This window comes from Engraulis encrasicolus, chromosome 4 (assembly GCF_034702125.1).
Source record: "Engraulis encrasicolus isolate BLACKSEA-1 chromosome 4, IST_EnEncr_1.0, whole genome shotgun sequence".
In the NCBI taxonomy this organism is placed as follows: domain Eukaryota; kingdom Metazoa; phylum Chordata; class Actinopteri; order Clupeiformes; family Engraulidae; genus Engraulis; species Engraulis encrasicolus.
Window position 1 is genome coordinate 38,728,838 of NC_085860.1, and position 22,820 is coordinate 38,751,657.

Consider the following 22,820-nt stretch of genomic DNA (forward strand, 5'->3'; position numbering starts at 1 on the left):
CAGCGCGGGTAAAGTGTCATTTCTCTTACAAAAACTTATTTGATATTGGTGGTCAACAACTTTAGGGCGGGTTTATTAGAGCCAACTTCCAATCACTACGAGAAAGCCAGGAGAACAGAGACAGTTTAGTTCTAGTTTCCTATCAAAATCTCTGAGGAGAAGCACATCCTAAAATTTACCCAGGATGTTTCTCCATACAATGCACAGTCGCACTCTGATTGGCCAATGCTCCTCAATATTTTATCAATCGGCGGCAAGAGCTCAGGTGAAGCAAAATGCTGTTGCTGTAGGCTATGCATGTTTCCCCTCATACACGTCAGTAGCCGAACTAAAAGACTGCTCGTCGCCATGGTTACTCCTCAAACAAAATCATGCACTTGTATGAAATATAGAGAACGAAAAAAAAAAACCGTTATTAACCGGTTTGTGGATTTCAGAATAACGTTTTTGTTCCGGAACACTTGAAGACCATTTCGTTTTCGTTTCCGTTTCCGTTCCTTGTAAAATTCCATAAAATTTCGTTCGTTTTCGGTTTTCGTTTTCGTTCCTTGAACCGGTTCGGAGCCCTGGATAGGAGAAAATTTATTTGAGTTGAATATGGAAGAATAGAATCTAAGCCTGTTGCTGCCTCCTGTATGTTTACCATACCAAGGTGTCACTAAGAAAGTGGGGTAGATTGTCATTGGAGCTCAGTGAAGAGACGACAGAAGAATAAACTTTAGCTTTTTTAGATCTAGATTGGTTGTTGTAGTGAGAATGATGATAAGATATGACTTGTGTCACAAAACATTGACCATACACAATTGAATATCGGAGGTTATTCTGTTCATTTATAGCATGACCACAATCTCCCCTTTGCGTCTTACTGTACATTACATAACACTTTGCTGATGCTTTTTCCCAAATCAATTTACAGTTATTTAGAGGGTATTGGCTACAATTCAGTCCCTGGGGCAATATGGGGTTAGATGTCTTGCTCAGGGAGAGGTAAGGCTGGGATTCCAACCAGACTGGACCTGTAACACAATTGCAAAATAGGCTATTGAAAATGTATGCTTTATATCTGAATCACATTTCTAGTCAATCATCTGAAGGTGGATGTCAGAGGTATATGTGGAGGATTGGCTATAAATCTAGAGGTAAAAAATGGCAAATTTGTAAGTATTGAAAGCATACAATCTCATACACGTGCAGGAACTTTGTAATGGATTAGAGATAGGCCCCCGGGGCTTATGTTTCACACCCCTGGTATAAGGTATGCCTCTTCCTAATTCCCATTATGAATACTCTTATCAGTGCTCCCCTTTGTCTCCCTCTCAAAGGGGAAATAGAGTGGCTGCATGGAACAGTTTATAAGCGTACATTTGCTTGTTGTGTGTGTGTGTGTGTGTGTGTGTGTGTGTGTGTGTGTGTGTGTGTGTGTGTGTGTCTGTGTGTGTGTCTGTGTGTGTCTGTGTGTGTCTGTGTGTGTCTGTGTGTGTGTTCTCCTGTGACGCAGCAGGCGGATCGTAAATCTCAGTACTGTATAATGTTGTCACAACAGAGGCTGATTCAAGAGGTGTTTTCTCTGCCTCAGTTTACGACGTTAGCCTATTGCCAGCTGACTTTTAGGCAAATGGCTGACAAGCCAAGTTGGTTTTGTAAGCAAGATTATAACACGTGTCTTCGTTTCTTCCATTATACAACTCTCCCAAAAAACCCTCAATTGTTGTTGGGCTATCCAGTCGACTTATAAAAGTGAAGGCTATTCCAGATTACCCTAAGGTTGTTCGGCGGCCACAATGTGAATTTCCCTGTTATCGTTACGGAAGGTTTGACTCCCTGATACGGTGTGATAGTGTTTCACCTCCTCCACTATACACACACACACACACACACACACACACACACACACACACACACACACACACACACACACACCTTTAGGTCAGTGTGGGGCTTATAAGGCCAGGGATTCCAGTGTGTCCCTCAGTGTGTGCCAGCTAGACAAAGAGCCAGTGGCCCAGGAAGTGAAGCCATCTCCAGGTGGTAGCAGCAGGGCAGATTGGCCGACCTCCGTCTGGAACATTTCTCTCCTCCCTGACACATTTCTCTTTTATTCACTCACTCTGGTTTTCTCTCTTTTTCCCACCTTTCGCCTATTTTCTTTTCATCCCATTTGTTTACCCATCTCTTCCATACTAATTCATTCTACTTTCTTTCACTCCCTACCCCCCATCTCTCCCCCCATTCTTTCTCTCTCTCTCTCTCTCTCTCTCTCTCTCTCTCTCTCTCTCTCTCTCTCTCTCTCTCTCTCTCTCTCTCTCTCTCTCTCTCTCTCTCTCTCTACACACACATACTGTTTTCCCTCCTTTTTTCTCCCTCTGCTCTCTCTCTCTCTCTCCTCCATTCCTTCTCTCTGGCAGGTCTGGTCCTGAGTGTTGTGCTGCTGGCTGGTAATCCTCCTCTGAAAGGGGGGGACCTGAGCTGAGTTGAGTTGAGCTGAGCAGGAGAGAGCTGCTGAGGGGTGGCACTCACTCTGGCCTCTGCCTGTCCCACTCGCATCACACCTCCACACCTCCACACCTCCATACACATACACCAGCTCCACCTCCACCATACCCACACACACCAGCAGCAGCAACAGCACCAGCAGGAGGGAACCTGACTCTTGAGGAGCCGGGCTGGGCCACGGATGGGAAGCCGGTGAGGACAAAAGGCACAGAGCGAACAAAATTGAGGGGCACAGCAAGAGAAAAGGGACAGGGAGAACACAATACCGTCGAGGAGCAACAACGGACTTCACTGGAGCACTGACAACATTAACAGCCATAGGCACACCTGGAGACGGCAGCGGTCTCTTCAACTTTGACGGATATTTTCTATTATTGTTTTCTTTCCTTTTTTCTTTTCTTTTTTTCTCCACTGCCTGGCCACAGTCACTCAGAAAGGGGAGTCGGGGGAAGACTCACTGACACACACTGCTCTACTACAACAACATCTCTGAAGAGAAGAACGCCAACTCTTGCCTGCGTGTGTATTGATACTGGATCACTGGTGTGATACTTGTTCGGCACAATGAGTGCAGAAATACAGGATTACTACAGCTATGACTATGACAACGCCGCCCCCACCAAACCACCAAAAGAGTGAGTAATGTGTCTTTACTTCACTTCCCTTTTCTTTTCTGTCTAAGGATGGATCATACTCTGTTTATTCAATAGATATCCACTTTAATTTTGACGTGATGGCAACTCTTGAATGAGGATAAAAGTTTAGACTTTGAATGTCTTCTAAAAAGGTGTTCTGGAATCAACGGGCTCTCCAAAGGCTCTTTTCCACTGCTGGTTTTATGGTAGGCCTACAGATCGACACAGCTCAACTTGGCTGCCACTTTTTGCTTTTCGAATAGGCACGACACAGCTCAATCATAAAAGCAAAAAGTGGTGGCCGGGTCGCGTTGTGTCGAGCTGTAGGCCTACCAGAAAACCGACAGTGGAAAAGAGGCATAACTGTAAGTTGTAAGCAAGGATGAGAAGCTCCAAAAAGAAGTTCAATTACTTACATTTTGACTTAACTAATTGTGATGGTGCAGGCTGGGCACTGAATGACAGTTTTTACACTGCTCTGTGGTTGAACTGTGATCAGGCCTTGCCACCATCAACTCAGGCCTGATGCCTGAGAGGTGGTTCGGCCCTAGATCACTATGGGATACACTACTGTGCCTGTCTTCTGTCAGTTTGTTGCATGCCATTTAAACTACACCATGATGTTTAAACTGATGTGTTTGAAGAGCTCATTGGTCCAGGGTGTAACATTTTGGGTACTTATTAAGGATCTTATTCATCATAAACACTTAATGAATACTTAGAATTTGATGGTGGTGGTGGTAGGTGTTCGTGGAAAAAGTACCATTTTTGAATGGGTAGCATGAATTCTGGAAATAACCTATTAAAAATATTACACAGTGCACCTTTTATATTGTATTTTACCTTCTCAGCCCTGGCAAGTTTGAAGAAGAGAAGAGCATTATTATACATTGCACCATTAAATACGGCAATAAAGCTATTTGGACACTGTTATGAAGTGTCAATGTTGTGCAAGTGCAAAAGTTAACTTTCTAGTGTATTCAATCTCACACGTCAGACCATTAAATGCTGCAATAAAGCAGTTGTGTTTTGATGGTGCCCAATGTCTCTACTATGGTGTTACAGCATTCATTTACTCATTTGGGCGCTCGCACTTCAATCACACTTCAATCATTTGAGTGACGTTTTCTCTTCTCACCCTTTGCGTTGTCCCCAAGAACGTGCTAGATTTCGCAGGAACGTGAGCTGAGTATAGTCACATTGGCCAGCAATCCGTTTAGAAAGGGTGTAATCCGGGTCTTGCCCTTGGTCTTTCAAAAGTTAGTCAAAAGTTTGCTTCTAACACACATACACATGATCTCCTATCATAATCTTGAGGCTTTATGAATGTATGCATGTTTTGAGGGGTGTGTGTGCGCGTGCGTCCTTGCTTGCGTGTGTGCTTGTGTGTTTATAGAGGTTAAGGTTGGGGGTGATCAGTTTCGTGTGTGTGTGTGTGTGTGTGTGTGTGTGTGTGTGTGTGTGTGTGTGTGTGTGTGTGTGTGTGTGTGTGTGTGTGTGTGTGTGTGTGTGTGTGTGTGTGTGTGTGTGTGTGTGTGTGTGTGTGAGCGCTTTAGATTTTGCAGCTCAAAAGTCTTTTCTCTTTGAAACTTTCCAGAATAATCCCCCCCTGTGACCCAACAGCGGATGACAAGCTCTACCACATATGCATCGCAGCAGTATCCGTAAGTAGCCCTACCACACATATCCATGGCAGCAGTATCCGTCAGTCTGCCCATCTGCCCACCCACCCATGTGAATGGTGGATCTCCCCATCAATTGCCATTTTCCCTTCTCATTATTAGTCATGTGGTCATTTCTTTCATAAGATAAGATAAAAACTTTATTGTCTATAACACATGAAACAGAAAATTGTCTTTGGCGTGGCTCCAGTCATATATACGTCATATATATATATATATATATATATATATATATATATTTGGGGGGGGTTCAACTTTATTTAGACAGGACAGTGAAGAGTGGGACAGAGAGACTGGGGAGGATCGGGGAATGACCCGGGGTCGCACAAGTAGCAGTCCAGTGCCCAGCCGACTAATCCACATTTTTGGGGGTTAATTGAGTGTTGAGCACAGTGTTAAAATTGTGGATGTAGATTAGATGATGAGTGATTACCCGCAAGGATTGCCACATTTAGACTCGTCTGTAGCCTACATACAGTTGAATGGAGTGACGTTAATACATTTCATTATAAATTGGAACCTAATCTTCTGAATATTTAAATCAATATTGCGATACATGTCGATGAAAAGTAAGAGAAGGTCGCACCATGCATTCGACTTTTTTATTAGAACAGACGCGTTTCGGCGTTTTGCGTTACTCAGTGTGTCTATGATGTCGATGATACTGCCTCAGAAAAAAAATAAAGATTCTATGGCCCTCCCTTGATACCATTCTTTTCTTCCGCTATCCTCCTCACCCTCATCCTCCTTTTGATGCTTACGAAAACAGCCCAGTGGTAATTGGGTGTGAGGGTCCCATAGTGAGACATGAGACGTGTGATGAGACATGAGGGTCTCGGCTGCCGTTTTGGGGCGGGGTTAGAGGTGAAAGGTCACGGCAGGTCGGCGACCGACTGACCGCGGTCTACTGGTGCCGAATGAGCATGACTAATAGTTGAACATCCCTTCTGTGCTGGGGGAAGGGGTGTGTGTGTGTGTGTGTGTGTGTGTGTGTGTGTGTGTGTGTGTGTGTGTGTGTGTGTGTGTGTGTGTGTGTGTGTGTGTGTGTGTGTGTGTGTGTGTGTGTGTGTGTGCGCGTGTGTGCGCGTGTGTGTGCGCGTGTGTGTGCGTGTGTGTGTGTGTGTGCGTGTGTGTGCGCGTGTGTGTGTGTTTGTGAGAGAGAGAGAAGGGAAGTGGGGGGGGGGATAAGCAGGCCTGCTTTTGAAGATTCCCCTTGTTTCATTTTTTTTTCTCCCTTTGTCCCACTTCAACTTCACCACTAATGATGCACAGAGGTCAGTTGACAGCTGTGTGTCTGTGTGTTTCAGATTTGCATGCTTGCATGAGCTTTGTGTGTGTGTTGCCATGAAGAACAAACGTGTGTGTGTGTGTGTGTGTGGTGGAATAGACAGATGTTGATGAAGGTGAGAAACAGGTGTGTGTGTGTTGTGTGTGTGTGTGTGTGTGTGTGTGTGTGTGTGTGTGTGTGTGTGTGTGTGTGTGTGTGTGTGTGTGTGTGTGTGTGTGTGTGTGTGTGTGTGTGTGTGTGTTGTGTGTGTGTGGAGGACAAATGCACATGTGTTAGGGTGACAAACAGATGTGTGTGTGTGTGTGTGTGTGTGTGTGTGTGTGTGTGTGTGTGTGTGTGTGTGTGTGTGTGTGTGTGTGTGTGTGTGTGTGTGTGTGTGTGTGTGTGTGGGGGCAGCTGGTGGTGATGTTGGTGCTGGCTGTACTGGCCCGAAGGAAGAAGGTGGACGACAACCTGCGGGGCATCTCTGGTCTGCTCAGGTGAAAACTCACACACACACACACACACACACACACACACACACACACACACACACACACACACACACACCATCTCTCTCCACACTTTGCTCATATATATTAATTTCTTTGATGTTATGATCTCTGTTATGTGCTATACGTTATGTCTTGGATCATACCCATCGCCCATGTGGCTATGATTATAACAGTGTGCATCGTATGCATTAGGGGGAATAAATAATAATCATTTTGTATCGGTGCATCAATTCTACAGCCAGCGATTCAATGAATCGATTCATCCAGGAGAGAGTCGATTCATCGTTATTAATCAGTTTTTTGTTCTTATTTTCCTCATTTTCTGAGGCGTTTTATTTTGCTCATGCAATAATAATACTCAGTGTAATAATGATGTTCCTAAAATAATATACATATATCTATTTCAGCTTTTGTTCATTTATTTAACATTTCACACATAAGCCAAGCCTGTAAAGGGAAAAAAAAATAACTTTTGATCCAGGAGCATTCTAAAGTATTGGAAGAAATCGATATTGAATCGAATCGCCACGAAGGCTCTGATTTACACCCCTAATATAGCCTGGTAAACCAGACTAAATATGCATAGCAGTGGTAAAACGTATGCATACTACTGTAGCGATGGGCAACCTGGATTGTATTAGTTTACAGTTCAGTGCCACATACTCCAAACGACCTGGTTTTCCCGATCCAATTCAGCCAGGTGATTGCCTTGTTGATCAACCCCTTTAATTTCGACAGGTAAAACCAGGTCATTTGGAATATGTGGCACTGCGTTGTAGTTTTTCCAGCTTGGATAAGACTTCATTCTCAAATAAAGGCACACTGAAGTAGGCACACCATATGTTAGGTGTGTCCTCCTTTTGGAAAAAACGAAGTGTGCACTGAATTGTATCTAATGAATCAAGGTTGGCCATCACTGTTGCCATTCCACTCTGAAGACCGTTATTCAGCTTGAAACATTCGTGGGTGCATTAAAAAAGAAAAATCGGCGCATTATTTCATTCATGTATTCTTCATGTGGGCTTCAACAGCCAGTTAAAAGCTGTGAAGAAAAGTCATTAGTGAAGTAACCGTGTGAGTGTCTCCTCCACTTTCCAAGTCATGACTTGAGTTTAAAGATGTGTGCTTCTTTCCTCCACATAGGCCTGAAAGATCTCAGTTATTACGTCTGACACCAGGCGTGGAACAGTAGGCTTTATTACACAGCCCTCTAGAATGTTGCGAGAGCTTCCATTCACTTTGAATGGGCTTCTCCAACGTTCCGTGGGCAACTATTTTTCGATAGTGCCCGCTGCGCCCAAATAATGGTCGCTGACAAACATTTGTGAAGGCATAATTGTAATGCAACAATATTTGATTGAATGATTTCCTGCTTTGTGCCCCCTGTAGCCCAGTCAACTTCCTGGATCACACCCAGCATAAGGGGCTGGCCGTGGCTGTGTATGGAGTCCTCTTCTGCAAGCTCTTCACCATGGGCATCAGCCCCAACCCCCTGCCCTTCGTCAAGGACTCCCCACACAGAGGTGAGTTATTAGTCACACTCAGTGGTTTAAAGCCTGGTTCAAACTACACGACTATTGGCCCGATTCTCGGCTGAAAACCCCCCTTACGACAATCAGTGGAACGTTACCCCCCAGGAACATCGCAAGCAATTGTCGGGCAAGATTTCCTCGTCGTGGCCGTCATCCTAAGATAGAACTTTGGCAGCTCAAAGAGTCACCTATCGCAAATCGTAGAACTCAATCACTGTTTGATATTTGCGACTGGAAATAGAACGACAGCCATTGTCTCGTTGGTTGCAATCAGGGATAAGATTGACAGTTGCGATTCTCTTCTAGTGTGCGGTGCACCCCAACGTCAAAATCGGACACACAATCGGGAGTCGTGTAGTTTGAGCCTGGCTTAAGTGGCAAAAAATAAGTGACGGTACTTTTCTTAAAAAGTACTGTTGACATGAACTGTTATATACAGGTACGTCTTGGAAAGTTCTGGTACTTTAGAAAAATGAGAAATGCAGGTACTCTGCACCAGTGAGTACTGGCCAGTGTTGGCCCGTCTTCATTTTCTGTTGGAACTAGTTCAAAGTTGGGTTCACACATTTCAAAATGAACGACTTCGTTCACAGTACATAATTGTTTACAGTTAATAGTTTCTTCATAGTTCCAAATATGAACTAGTTCATTGTTCTTTTTTGTGAGAGGTTGTTGCAGGTTATTTTGTTCAAAATCATTGGCAAATCCTACATAACCTCACAGACAGCATTTTAAAAAAAAAAATCAGAACCGCACAATATATGTTTGTTAGATGTCATATTTTTAGGACTCTTTGCAACGTGTTTGGCTGGGTTTTCACCCGAACACTAAGGAAATTAAAAGAAGGCGCATGTAGTTTGTTCACAGGCACCAGAGTGAACTTTTTCATAGTTCTTTCATCAGACAGTAAATAGTGTGTGTTCAAATCACATTCACCTTTTGAACTATAGTTCATTGAACTAGTTCAGGTACAACACTGGAACCTAATTCTGGGCCCTGACTGACTCCCTGTGGGGCCCCTTGATGCATTGGGTCCCATTATACCACCCTGCTTTGATGCCCCTGGTCCCAGGCAACCATGCATAGCAACCGAGTCAGGCTGGTCAGTGCTTTTTTTGCTTGGTTGTGTTGCGACCCTCTGTGCATGTTTTTAGGGGCAATTCAAGATTATGTGCAGCAAGCAAATTTAGTTGTAATGTTTGTTCATAGGCAAATGTCTTGATGGAAAATAACCCCAAACACAGGGCAGAGCATTCAGAGCTTTTGCCATTTGTATATTGAAGGGTTGTATAGAGTGTGTTGTTTCAGCTTGAGTTGAGTCCACTTGACTAAAACCCAAGGTGTGAAAGAGGATTGGGTGACCATTTGCTCAACTCAGGGGTGCATTTCTTGAAACCAGAGTTGCTAACTACATTAGCTACTTTGTTGTTTGCAATGCAATTTCCCATTGGCAACTACCCATGTTGCTAACTGGCTAACAACTACGCTTTTGAGAAACACACCCCAGATTCTCTGTGACACCCAAGACGCGAACCATTACTGAATGCTTGTTTAGACTTTGGCACAGACCTACCTGTACTGTATGCTTGAGATGCATGAGAGAGTGAAGTAGAGTTGGCACCATTCACTTTGAATGAAATTGCCTTTTAAGTAAATGAATGTAAATGCTCTGTGGTCTTGCTTGGGTAGGCGGGAAATGATGGCATGGCATAAAGTAACCAGATAAAGCTATTAGTGTGTCACAGACAGGAGGAGAGAGAAAGACGGGGAGACTGGACCACCTCTGTGGCAGTGTGTGTGTGGTCAGTGTTTGTGCATTCTGAGACAGTTAAAGCAAGTGTGTGTGTGTGTGTGTGTGTGTGTGTGTGTGTGTCTCACGCACGCACGCACGCACGCACGCACGCACGCATGCACGCACGCACGCACTTACACACACACATACAGTGTATGTGTGGTCAGAGTTTGTATGTGAGTGAGACTGTAAGCCCAAGTGTGTGTGTGAGAGAGAGAGAGATGCGCACACACACTGTGTGTAGATGCCCTGTGGGCGCGGTGAGTGAGGTTAGTCATGAGTAAAGCGTAGCTGTCTGCCAAGGAGACGCTACATGGCCGTGCTTGGCTCCCGTGACAGCACTGCGAACAAAAGCTCTTCCTGTGTCTGTCTGAAACATGGGGGAGCATATCGGGCATACCGAGCAGCACAGTCAGGACCTGATGCTAATGCTACATTACAGTCTCTGCTGCTGCCTGGGTCATTGGCTGTTTTTAAGTAGGTCAGGTGGTACAACCACTTTTTTTAATTTAAGAAAATGAATAAATGAATTTAAAAAACAATATTTTTGTATCTACTGTATCAGTATATCGGGGCCTTATCATGGTAAAGTTTGGGAATCCCTGTTTTAGACACCTGAGAGGCAGGACTGAAATCTTTTTGCAAGTGAAGTTGTTTCCTTCCCAAGTTATAGGGGGAGAAGCGGGGGTGTTCAGCCTTTGTTTTTATATAAAATTCTCAATGCCATACTGTAGTGCAGCAGCTGTACAATGTAAAGGCGTGAAGTTGGCATGCTGGTAAATGAGTAGATATAATATGCAGCTTAATTGTTGCATGTTTGGTCTAGGTGATCCCACATCTTCACACAGAAGTCCCTCTATCTTCAGCATCATTTTATTGGATTTTTTTTCTGTGCTCTGTTTAGGCCTTTAGAAGACTTTGAAGACTATATTATATGTGTTCTCAATATAGGCTACTTTGTTTGTTCTGAAAGTGTTTATACTAATCCCAATAAGGACAATCAATGGCTGTGGAAGATCATTCATACACTACATCACAGTCTGAACTGTAGACCTCTCAAATCTAGAAAATCGTTTTCAGTCTCATTTTCAGAGCAACCAAACACCTTGTAGGAATAACCACTTTGTTAGAGCACTTTGTTTTTGAAAATATACACTTCACTGGTTTTACACTCTTCTTTATATTTCAATTTTACCTCACTCAATCATGCGCAATACATCAATCATGCGCAAGTGCTTGGAGATTTCCTCCACTGTCATGGAATCACCCAGTGTTTTGCTGTGATGTGTCTTTTGCAAGTCGCTTGGTACGGTAAATGAAGTGTCTGCTAAGTTCAATACAATCCAATGTAATGGGAATGTTGTAGGGTTGGAGGCGTTTTATGTTCTTCAGTGGGGTGTTTCAAGGTGGGATTTGTTCGCATCGGGGGGCCCTAATGGGGCTTGTGTAATGTATTGAGTTGTAGTGGCATGTGTGACGTGTTCTGTCCTGAAAGTTGTCGTCGTTGTTGTTGTTGTGCTGTACTGCTGTATTTAATAGTGTGAGTTGTAAGAGTTGTATTGCTTTACGGGTTTAAGTTCGTCTTGTGTTGTGTCGTGAAAGGATTGCTTGTTATGTGTGACGTGGTGTATCGTGTCAGGGGCATGTTTTGTAGTGTCCTATTTTGTTCTGGTCTGATGGTCTAATATTTTTTTGTGTTTATTTGTTGTTTGGCTGTTGTGTTCAGTGGTGGGTCTGTAACAGTCCAGTGTGGTGCAAGTGGATTATGACGATGAGGAATGGCAATGGCGCGATGTGACTGAAGTCCAGTGTTGTGTGGTGTGGACTAATGGGATGCTGTGGGTTGCACAACAGTGTTTGTACACGACTTCTTACAGTCGCCCTTGGCTGTGGGATTACTGAATACCACAGAGCCTTTGTGGGACCGCGTTGCTGAAACACTAACTACAGTATGGTGTATGTAATCATTCACACCATTTACAGGTTTCTTTTTTGACCTTTCACTCACTATAGTCAACTTAGTGCACAGTCTGACAAACTAAATTCAACATTTACATTCCTTGGCACTAGCTACTGTTTTACCAAATGGTCTATTTCTGCTAGCCATTCTATTTATAGGTTTTTAAAACGTGAAGTAGTGGGTGTAATGGAAGTAGCTGTACTCCTATCTATTAGATCTTCGTAACTATAATTGAGAACGTGTTTCTCTCTGTCACAATCATGATTGCGTCCTGCGAATATCATTGTTCAGTTATTAGTTGTAGATCACAGAAGTTTTGTTTGGCTACCATGACTTTGAAATTCTAAGCTAATGTCATTGCCTAATTTCTATGACATTTGTAGGTCTTTGTATGACTTTGCAGCTCTTCTGCTCCTAGTATTTTGTTTAACCGGCCAGTTTACAGCCTGGTTGTGTCATGATGATGTCCCTGGATGGAGGATGGAACAGTAGGGCTAAAACATCGAGAGGATGTGAGCCATTTTAAAGCAAGTCGAGGCCAATTCTTCCACAAACATGATCATTATGGAAGAGCTCAGGGTGTATTCAAATGTAAGGGTAGTTCCATACTGTTTCTTTGTAGAGGGTGTGTATATGCGCTCTCGCCAACCCCTAATGAACCCTGAAAAGGTTTATGGTCGCTTCGAGTAATTGGCTGTGATTCATACATACGCTGGAATAGCCTCATAACTTAATTTCTATAGAAGTATGATTTGTGAGATTGTGACAATATAGAAACCATTGTATCTTCCAGCCTGCAAAGAACCTGCAGATGTTAACATAAACATTGTGTTTATGGCGTGCTACGTTCTTAACAGTAGGACTTCCGTGCCAATTGGGACCCAGGTTTGAGTCCAGCATGGGTCATTTCCCAGCTCTCCCCTATCTCTCTCTCCCACACACGTTTCCTGTCATCTCTTCACTGTCGCTGTCAAATAAAGGCATAAAAAGCCCCAAAAACATATATTTAAGAAAAAAAAAAACATAAGTGTTGTGTTGTGTCCACAGAGCCCTGGTTGGTCCTGGCCATGATCTACTACCCGGCGCTGTACTACCCGCTGTTGGCCTGCGGCACGCTGCATAGCCCCGTGGGGTACGTCCTGGGCAGCTTGCTCTCCTGGTCACACTTTGGGGTCCTCGTCTGGCAGAAGGTGGACTGCCCAAGGACTCCCGAGGTAAGTGAAAGCGAGAGACCACCAGGGAAACTCCCATTGTCATTGTGACACAGCACTTCACAGCACACACTGCATGTAACTAAATTACATTTATGCCTCATCTGTGCAAGGGGGCTAGTCCCAAAACGATGCAAGGGAGCAGTGTAGCCGGACGGTACCATGGTCATGGTACCTCAGTCATGGAGGAGGGTTGGCGAGAGCACTAGTTAATTGCTCTCCACGCCAACCTGGTGGGTCGGGAATGAAGCCAGCAACCAGTGGGCTACAAGTTTGACACCCTAACTGCTTACCCATGACTGACTTGGAGCACAGCTGATGGGAGAACTGGTCAGACTGTCGGATGAGACCTTACAATACCTGTATATAAAAAAACTGAATTTAAAGTAGATCTCATGATGGCTTAAGCCAAAAGACGTCCGGTCGAAACAAATAAGCAATGAGGGCTTGAGTGTTTATTTTTCTTCTTCTTCTTTTTAAAACAAGTTCTATCAAAGTCAAAGCCCTAATATGGAGTTATCATGTTATGACTGATTTGCAGTCCTGTGGCACTTGTGGCACAACTGGAGATGACTAGGAGTTCTGCAGGCTTGCCTATCCCACGCTGATTTCCTTATGAAAATAATTTCAAAATTTATTTTACTCACTGTTTTGGGTTCTGTAATTACTCTATATCTCACAAAAATGAGGCACTGACATACTCATTTTGGTTCAGAATTGGTGACACTGTACAAAATACTCAGTTTGAGGTAGGGGTGTGCAAAATAATCGTCGAATCGATGCATCGCAATACTTACTTTCACGATACAATGCATCGATTCATGACAAGGTATCGTGATACTTATTTTCTCAATATACTGCATGGATTCATGACAATTGATTATTTGATAACAATAAAATTCTATTTGCCACGGGTTGATTTTGTTCAGTAGAGAGTAGGTAATTTTTCTGTTGTGATGTAAGCTCTCTCCCAGATGATAAAATGCTTAAATAGAATTAACTGACTTATGAAAGCTACACAGCAACTGACAAATAAGCTGTATTTTACACATTTACTGAAGTAAATATCGCAATGCATCACAGTAGTACATGAATCGCAATGCATCGTGATAGAATCGCATCGTGGCATGTGTATCGTGATGCGCATCGAATCGTGAACCCTTTGCCAATACCCACCCCTAGTTTGAGGCAAAACATTCTGCTTTAAAAGCAGCCGCTGGCATTGGCACTTGTTTCAGTTCTATTCAAAAGATACCTCCTGTATAACATATAATATCCTGGTGCCCTCTCTACTACACCAACCAGACAGAGCGGGTCCTTGAATGTTTGAAACATGAGTCCCAGCCAGGCAGCCAGAACACTCAGCTCCTCTCCTCTCCTCTCCTCTCCTCTCCTCGCCTCGCCTCGCTCGTCTTCTCCCTGTCAGCCCCTGTGATCCCTTTTTCACACGACCCGGGAATGAACCCCCCATTCCCCCACCCACCGCCAGCCTGCCCTCTTTCAAAGGCTCTTCTCTCATCCTCTACTCACATCTCTGACGACTCCTCTGACGGAACATTTTACAAGTATACCTCCGCTGTGTTTTTCACTTTATCTGTCTAGGGTTACATACAGACACGTTGGCCCGAGGGGGTGACGTTAAGTAAGCTGTTTCATAAAGTTTCTGTCCAGGGCTGCCCTGGGCCATTTTTTTTTTCATAGTCCTTCCCCTCACAAAGTCCCCTGCGTTTCTACGACATTGTACAGAATGTTAGGGTTGCCTTTATCCAAATTGTGGACGGCTCTCTAAGGAAAAACAAAAAAAATACAAACCAACAAATAAATAAACAAACGAAACAACAGGATTGACCCCAGAGGACTGCTAGCCCACTGGGAAAATGCCCTGTATGCCAGATGGCCAGTCCAGCCCTGTCTCTATCTGGGCTGCTTTGATAGATCTTGGACGTACACATTGGGTAGATTAAGACTGTGCTTTTGTAACATGTAGCATGTGGCGCGGTCCAAACAGTGGCTCTCAATAGGAGGGCTCCGTTCAGGTTGTGGGAGAGAATTGTCCGGGACTGAAAAAAAGGGAAAAGCTTGTGTTCAGGAACCAGCCAGCCTCAATCAAGCTGTTTGGTCACGGTTAATCATTTTAGCGTAGGCTGGTGCTCCGAGGCAGGGGTGGTAGATAGGGTAGGGTGGCACATCTATAGGCAGGCCATTGTGAAGCGATCTCGGCTCCCTAATTAATCAAGAGAGCGGTGAAACTTTGATTGGTTGGGGCAGCATTCTTGCCCAAGACAAAATCCCAAGGTATTGTGGGAAATTCATTAAAATAATCAAACACTGACATTACCAGAAAGGCGATTATGGGTCTTAAAAAGGCTTGAGAAAAAATGGAAACTATTTCTATTGTTTCTCAACGGTAATATTACCTGGAATGTTTTTTTTTTCAGTCTTTTGTTTGGGAGAGGTTAGTCTGGTGGCCGGCTCTCGGAATGTATGGAGTCTACAGTAAATTACACTAAGACATGTGAGCTACTTAAAGTATCAACTTGTTTACATACTGCATTTCCTTTTTTTGTGCCCTTTTGTATTTGCAGATTTGGAAGTACTACGCCCTGTTCACCAGCCTGCCCCAGATAGTTTGTCTGGCTTTCCTCAGTTTCCAGTATCCACTGCTCCTCTTCAAGGGCCTGAAGGGCAATGAGGACGAGAAAAACACTTCGGAGGTGAGCATTTCTAGGATGTGTGTGTGTGTGTACGCATGTAGTGCATGCGCGTGTGTGCGTGCGCGCGCGTGACAAAAATATCTATTCTGTGAGTGCGCGCGTGTGCGTGCGTGTGTGCGTGTGCGTGTGGGTGGCGTGGGCTCTGTTGTCTGTGTGTGTGGCAGGGGAGGTGTGGGCTCTGTTGTCTGTCATGGTATTGGTTTGGTTGTGCTGGCTCAGAGCATGTGGATCATCTTTCTTTCCAAGGAAGATGAGATGACAGAAATCTCATCTCCTCACTGGCAACAAAAATACTGAGCCTCAAGCTTGAGCCTGTGAAGTGTACAGTACATATTCGTCTAAGCATTTGCTGAACAATTGTATGTCTACATACCCGTTTGTCTGCTAAATATGAGGCCTATGGTGGTTGAGTTCAAATTTCAAATGTGGTCTTTACATGTGGATGTTAATGTCCCAATTTCCATGACGGACGCTAGTATCCTGACTTCAATCAGAAGAGAATTTCCTAATATGGCAACATATTAGACAATAAAGCTTTTTGAATCTTCAATGAGCACTGCATACTGTAAGTATGAAGCCATCCACAAACTCCTCACGTGCAGCCCTCATGTGAGCCGAGTCTTATAACCACTCGTGCATGGAGGAATGAAAAGGGTTAACAACAGCGCTCCCTATTTAGGCATGGCCCAGCCGTAAGTATTTAGGCAGAGAGGGGCGTAAGCATTTTAATCAGCTTTGGAGTGACTGGTCTGTGCGGTTATGCCACTGACGAGATTAAGACCCGGTTCTGTGTTCTGTTGCCTTGTTTGTGCTATGAGAAAGAGGAGGCACAATGCTACTGTTCATTACTGTTCAGTAATCCTGCAAGAAAGGCTGGGTGTGAATGCATATTGTGAACACGTAATGAGACATGCTCCCAGGGGTATCATGTCTTTTTCTGTATCGAGAACTGAAGTAAAGTAAGAAGATTTGTAATTGTCCACGTAGATTGCGGTATGTGGCCATTCTATGCTTCTGTCCGATCTCTTAAAGGGGTATGCCACTATTTTGGGGCTTAATGCAGTTAAAATCGTTGGCTGGGGTTTATAAAGGTGGTAAAGAGTCTTATTTTTCATGTTAAGCGTTGTCTTGCTTTAAGACAAGTTAAAAGAGGGAATATGTCGCTAAGCTAGTGAAAGTCAATGGATCCGTGTAGCATTGTAGCATGCTACATGGATCCATTGACTTTCACTAGCTTAGCGACATGCTCCCTCTTTTAACTTGTCTTAAAGCAAGACAACGGCTTACATGAAAAATAAGACACTTTACCAGCTTTATAAACCCTGGCCAACGATTTTAACTGTATTAAGCCCCAAAATAGTGGCATACCCTTTTAAATTTTGAATTTGTGGCCCTGTCGTGGCTCAAACAGTAGGGCACTGCACTGTCACGCTGGGGACCCGGGTTCGATTCTGGCCTGAGGACATTTTATTTCCCGATCCTTCCACATCTCTCCTTTCCGCCACTCGCTTCCTGTCATCTGTCAAATTGTCTTATCAAAAATAAAGGCAAAAAAAAAGAATTTGAAACAACACAGCAATTATTTATGCCGAGCATATATATTATTGTTATTTATATGCTGGCATATAAGGTATATGTTATTTATGCCAGCTGATATGTAAGGATGACCCCATACTGGGGGGAAGTAGGTGAAAAAGTACTGCATTGTTAGTGTGAAATGTTATTCTTTTGTGAGGTGTCAAAAGTAAAAAGTTAAAACATCAGTTATTCCACTGTTCTCAATGAGGTAGATAGACTGTTTTGTTTCTGTCATTCAACTAGCGCCAAATCGGCTGATTGTAAGACAGGTACACGGTCTACTGGTTACTCTGTGAAGTTACCGATGTTGAAAGTAGCTCGCTTTTTTCTTCTGCTTTTACTTGTGTGTGTGTGTGTGTGTGTGTGTGTGTGTGTGTGTGTGTGTGTGTGTGTGTGTGTGTGTGTGTGTGTGTGTGTGTGTGTGTGTGTGTGTGTGTGTGTGTGTGTGTAGTTGTAACACCAAATGTGCTGTGCGATGTGTTCCTACAGGACCTCCGGAGCAGCTACTACAGGGATTACGTGAAGAAGATTCTGACAAAGAAGAAGGCGTCTAAAGCAAGGTCAGTGTCAGTGTCTTCTCTGTTTTTAAGCCATATAAGCCATGCAGCGTCATTCTTCCACTGTGACTCAGCAAACGGTATTTCCCCAATGCAGAGGAAAACGTGTGGCCCATTGAAACATGTGGAGATATCGCTCATATAAATAGATAGCCGGTGTATCTGTCTGTATGGCATGTAAATGAAATCCCCCATTGTAAATCCCCAGCCAGTCCCACGGCCTTATCAGGGGAGTCTCTGGGTTCGTTCCAATATGCAACCTTGCTTCCTCCACTTGTGCTTGTGGCCTCGCCCCGCCTCCTGGCCCCTCCTCCGTGGAGAAAACAATAAAGTTTCCCAGCTGTCAGCCTAGCCACAACAACTTTTGAGGGACTGTTTCTCATTCACCATCCCAATTGCAAATGAGAAAAAGACTTTACAGTTGAGCTTTTGCAAGATATTGAAATATAATGCTGTTGTCAGTGATGTCATCATGACATATTACTTCCTGGTACGAGGCCACAAGCACAAGTGGAGGAAGCAAGGTCGCATATTGGAACGCCCCATCGGACTCCTGACAGGGTAGAAAGCGAGGGAGGGAAGCTGGAAAACGGTCTGTGAAGGAGGATGATTTGATGGGCACGTGATTGGGGGTTGGAGTTCCTGTTGTGACGGTGGTGGTGGTGGTGGAGCAGTGGAATTCAAATGGGTAATCCCCCTTCACTTCCATGGGTTTTCCATGACCTTGCCCACAGCATGTAAAAAGATCAGGAGGCGCGCTCAACACCTTCTAATACGATACACTGGGTGCTTAACTTTGTTAATGAATGAACTCGTACTTGAAAAATAAATGATAAAAGAAGACTTTTTAATTGCCTCACAAACGTTTCGAGCTTACACCCTTCCTCAGTTTGAATGGTGATTTGCAGTGGTTGTCAACCTTTTTGGAACCAACGCCCCCTTGACCACCTCGTAAGCCACCCCACGCCCCCCTCACCTCAACATAGGCCTACCAGCCCCCCTTGGTATTAAAAAATAAAATGGACTAATAATAAAATAGCCCCCCAGCCCCTATTTGCAACTTAGACCCCCACCCCCCCCACACACACATACTCACACACACACAGTTGTCTCTTTTTGTCAATGCCCCCCTAGGGCTCCCAAACACCCCCCCATTGCAGAAATGCTAATCTACAGATACAGCTTTCCAGTCTCTCTCCACTTCCTCCTCCGCACTGTCCGACAGTGCTGCAATGGAGCGCTCCAATGCAAATGAGAGGAAATCCTGATAAAAAAACACTAGCAGTGATTGCAGCAGGCCCCATGCTAGTGATTGCGATTAGGTCACACCCACACTGCGTGTTACCTGGCAACTGCAGCCGGCACGTGAGTGAGTGACAGACAGACAGGGTTCCACTCAGCAGTGATGGATGGCGGCAATGTAAATCATCAGCTGACTGGAAAGGTGATGGCCAAAGCAGGAAGTGGAGGGCTTAATATGGAAACACTATCTCTACTGAAACACTATCTCTACTGTACGCCTTATCACGGTGCGTGGGGTGTGGGGATGTGGGGGTGTAGCTCTGAGTGTACTGCATGTGTATGCATGCACACAAGGTGTGTGTGTGTGTTTGTGTGTGTGTGTGTCTGTGTGTGTGTGTGTGTGTCTGTGTGTCTGTGTGTGTGTGTGTTTGATTGTGTGTGTGTTTGATTGTGTGTGTGTTTGATTGTGCGTGTGTTTGATTGTGCGTGTGTGTCTGTGCGGGTGTCTGTGTGTGTGTGTGTGTGTGGGTGCATCCCAATATGTGTCCTTGCCTCCTCCACTTGTGCTTGTCTCCTCGTCCCGCCTCCTGGCCCCTCCTCCGTGGAGAAAACGATAAAGTTTCCCAGCTGTCAGCCTCGCCACAACAACTTTTGAGGGACTGTTTTTCATTCACCATCCCAATTGCAAATGAGAAAAAGACTTAACAATTGAGCTTTTGCAAGATATTGAAATTTAATGCTGTTGTCAGTGATGTCATCATGACGAGAAGCAAGTGGAGGAGGCAAGTGGAGGAGGCAAGGTCACATATTGGGATGCACCCTGTATGTGTCGTCTGTGTGTCGGTGTGTCGGTGTGTCTGCACGTGCACGTATGGTGCATAAACTACTACTGTTGGCATCAACAGTATAACCTGACCAACTGGACTGCCCTGGACTAAAAATAGATCGACAAAATAGAATTGCTTACTAATAATAGTAATAAAAGAATTTTCCTATATGTTAAATGTTCAGTGTCCAGTTGTTATTTATTTCTTCATCATTTTATTATGACTTGTACCTATACTGTTGTTGGTCCTGTCTTGCACTTAAATGTCTGTCTTTTAATGTCAGTCCTGTGTATCTCTAGGCAGGTATGTCCTGGCATAGGATAGAGAGATAAATGTAATTTCAATTTCCTTGTATAACCTGTGCATATGAAGAAACTGACAATAAAGCTGTCTTGACTTTGCAGTGTGTGTGTTCTCTAGTGGCTGTCTGATGGTGTTTTGTCTATTTGTAGCTCCAGCTCCAAGCCTGGTTTGGTGGAGAGGATCACTGATGCCATCAAGTCCTACATATACACACCAGAAGATGGTCAGTTCTGCCTGCTTGATTATCAAGCACACAGTGTTGGAGTTATCATTTATTTACCCTTTGTTATTTTTAATTGATTCTTTATTTCTGATTTGATATTGTTTTAATTCCTTTGTTCAGTTATTTCCTGTGAGATTTGAAACCTTTCATTCATACATTTTCTGTTGCTTATTTGCATTTCATTTACACTATATTTTTCCATTGCTTATTTTCATTTTATTCCCTTTGTTCCCATACCAGCCTTTAGGTTTCCATTAAAGCTTGCCATTTCTGTGGTCGTGGCATTCGTTTCACTTTACCAGGTACTTCAAGCTGACGGTTCATGTGCAGTACAGAGTAATTTTAAATAAGATGACCTTATGTCTATTCTGCCCTACAAAGCAAAAAGGCAGTACCTGCGCTGAGCTCCAAACTGAGTAAAATTACATTAAAATGATCCTGTAATCCAGTCTAGGTAGTTTTGGGGAGATTATTGGCATGCAGCAGCTTTGTTACTTTATATTACCACCTATTGTGCAGACAAATCATTTTATTTAAATGTAAACTTTGATATGTATTTCATGAAAGTCATAGTAACTAATTTTCCACAACATTGCATGACCTTATGTCTATTGTATAACATGTGCTTATGTCTTGTTGTATTACATTTACAAATCCCCTCCCTTTATCACTCCATCCTCCCTCCATCCCTGTCAATCCATTCATCCCTCCCTTGATCCATCCTCCGCTCCTTCCCTCCATCTCTCCCTCTATCCCTATCTGTCCCTCCATTTCTCTCTCTCTCCACCTCTCCATCCCTCCCTCCACCTCACCCCTAAATCCCACACTCCCCGCTCTAAATCTTTCCACCCCTCTCTCCGTCTCCCTCTCCCTCTCCCTCCATCCTTCCCTCCAACTCCCCCCTAAATCTCGTTCTCTCTATTCTCCCTCTTTCCATCCCTCTCTCTGTCTCTCTCTCCGTCCATCACTCCCTCTCTCCATCTCTCCCTCTTTCCCTCTCTCTCTCTCTCTCCATCCCTTTCTCTATCCATCTCTCCATCTCTCCCTCCCTGCCTCCATCCCTCTCTCATCCCTCTCTCTCTTCACCTCTCTCTCTATTTCTCTTCATCCATCCATCCCTCTCCCTCCATCCCTCTCCCTCCATCTTGTCATCCCTGTCCCTCCATCCCTCTCTCTCATCCCTCCATCCACAGATGGCCGTGCTGCTGATCAGCCTTGTGGTGCCCACTCTGCAGATCGTGCGTTGGGGTGTGGACGAGGACATCGCCTTCCTGCTGGCGGGATTCAAGATCAACCTTTCAGATGACCGCCAGGAGGTGGTCAGGATCGTTGTCTACTACATGTGGTGTGTGGAGGGTGAGTATCTTCATGTAGTATAGTGTGGTCTAATATACCATGTGGTGTGTGGAGGGTGAGTATCATGTAGTATAGTCTAATATACCATGTGGTGTGTGGAGGGTGAGTATGATACAGCGTAGTGTAGTTTTATATACCATGTGGTGTGTGGAGGGTGGGTATCATACAGCGTAGTATAGTCTAATATACCATGTGGTGTGTGGAGGGTGAGTATCTTGTAGTATAGTGTGGTATAATATACCATGTGGTGTGTGGAGGGTGAGTATCATACAGCGTAGTGTAGTTTAATGTACCATGCGGTGTGTGGAGGGTGGGTATGATGATAGTGTAGTAGTCTACTATACCTCCAGGAGTTGGTCATGATAGTCATCTACTACAGTGGTTCTTAACCTGGGGTGCGGGCAGCCCCTGGGGGTGCGCCAGAGATTTCAGGGGGTGCACAGAATTTTTTTTGAGTTAAGGTTGTGACCAAAATTCTGCTTCCAAACATTGTAATTAGGCCAAATCAAGACAAAAATAAAAATGTTTTGGTCCNCATGGAAAGTCATTAAAGTATTAATGTCTAAAGCAAGAATCATTGTAATTAATCACGTTAAAGTGGACATGAAACACTAGATAAAGTTGTCCTCATTAGAAATATTGAGTCTTAGTCTATCCATTCGAGTTGCCTTAATAGTGTCAGTGACACTGGTTAAAAATATAATAAGTTTGAGAAAGATACATTTAAGCAACTGTGTAGCGCCATGATGTTCCACGGCAGAACGTTACATCACTGGGTGTGTTGCCTTGGAAATTCTAGCCTACAGTAGCAAGCATCGGAGACGGACACAACGACATTTAGAGATTTGACTATTATGGAGAACGGTAATAAGCAGAGGACAAAGGGAGGGCATTATTGCATTGCACCTGGCTGCAAAAAAACATTTTACCGTT

At 44.1% G+C, this 22,820-nt stretch overlaps 1 protein-coding gene across 2 annotated transcripts in view; it reads left to right on the plus strand.

Moving 5' to 3' along the window:
• The first annotated feature begins 2,416 nt into the window (after positions 1 to 2,416).
• stra6 (signaling receptor and transporter of retinol STRA6) overlaps positions 2,417 to 22,820 on the plus strand; it is a 54,316-nt gene continuing 33,912 nt past the window's right edge. For both annotated transcript variants that reach the window (XM_063197389.1, XM_063197388.1), the window contains exons 1-10: positions 2,417 to 3,128; positions 4,726 to 4,792; positions 6,495 to 6,577; positions 7,982 to 8,115; positions 12,924 to 13,090; positions 15,673 to 15,801; positions 17,869 to 17,939; positions 20,458 to 20,531; positions 20,772 to 20,833; positions 21,725 to 21,887. In XM_063197389.1, the coding sequence (XP_063053459.1) occupies positions 3,058 to 3,128; positions 4,726 to 4,792; positions 6,495 to 6,577; positions 7,982 to 8,115; positions 12,924 to 13,090; positions 15,673 to 15,801; positions 17,869 to 17,939; positions 20,458 to 20,531; positions 20,772 to 20,833; positions 21,725 to 21,887 (1,021 nt within the window). In that variant the 5' untranslated portion in view covers positions 2,417 to 3,057. The remainder of the gene's footprint in view (positions 3,129 to 4,725; positions 4,793 to 6,494; positions 6,578 to 7,981; positions 8,116 to 12,923; positions 13,091 to 15,672; positions 15,802 to 17,868; positions 17,940 to 20,457; positions 20,532 to 20,771; positions 20,834 to 21,724; positions 21,888 to 22,820) is intronic.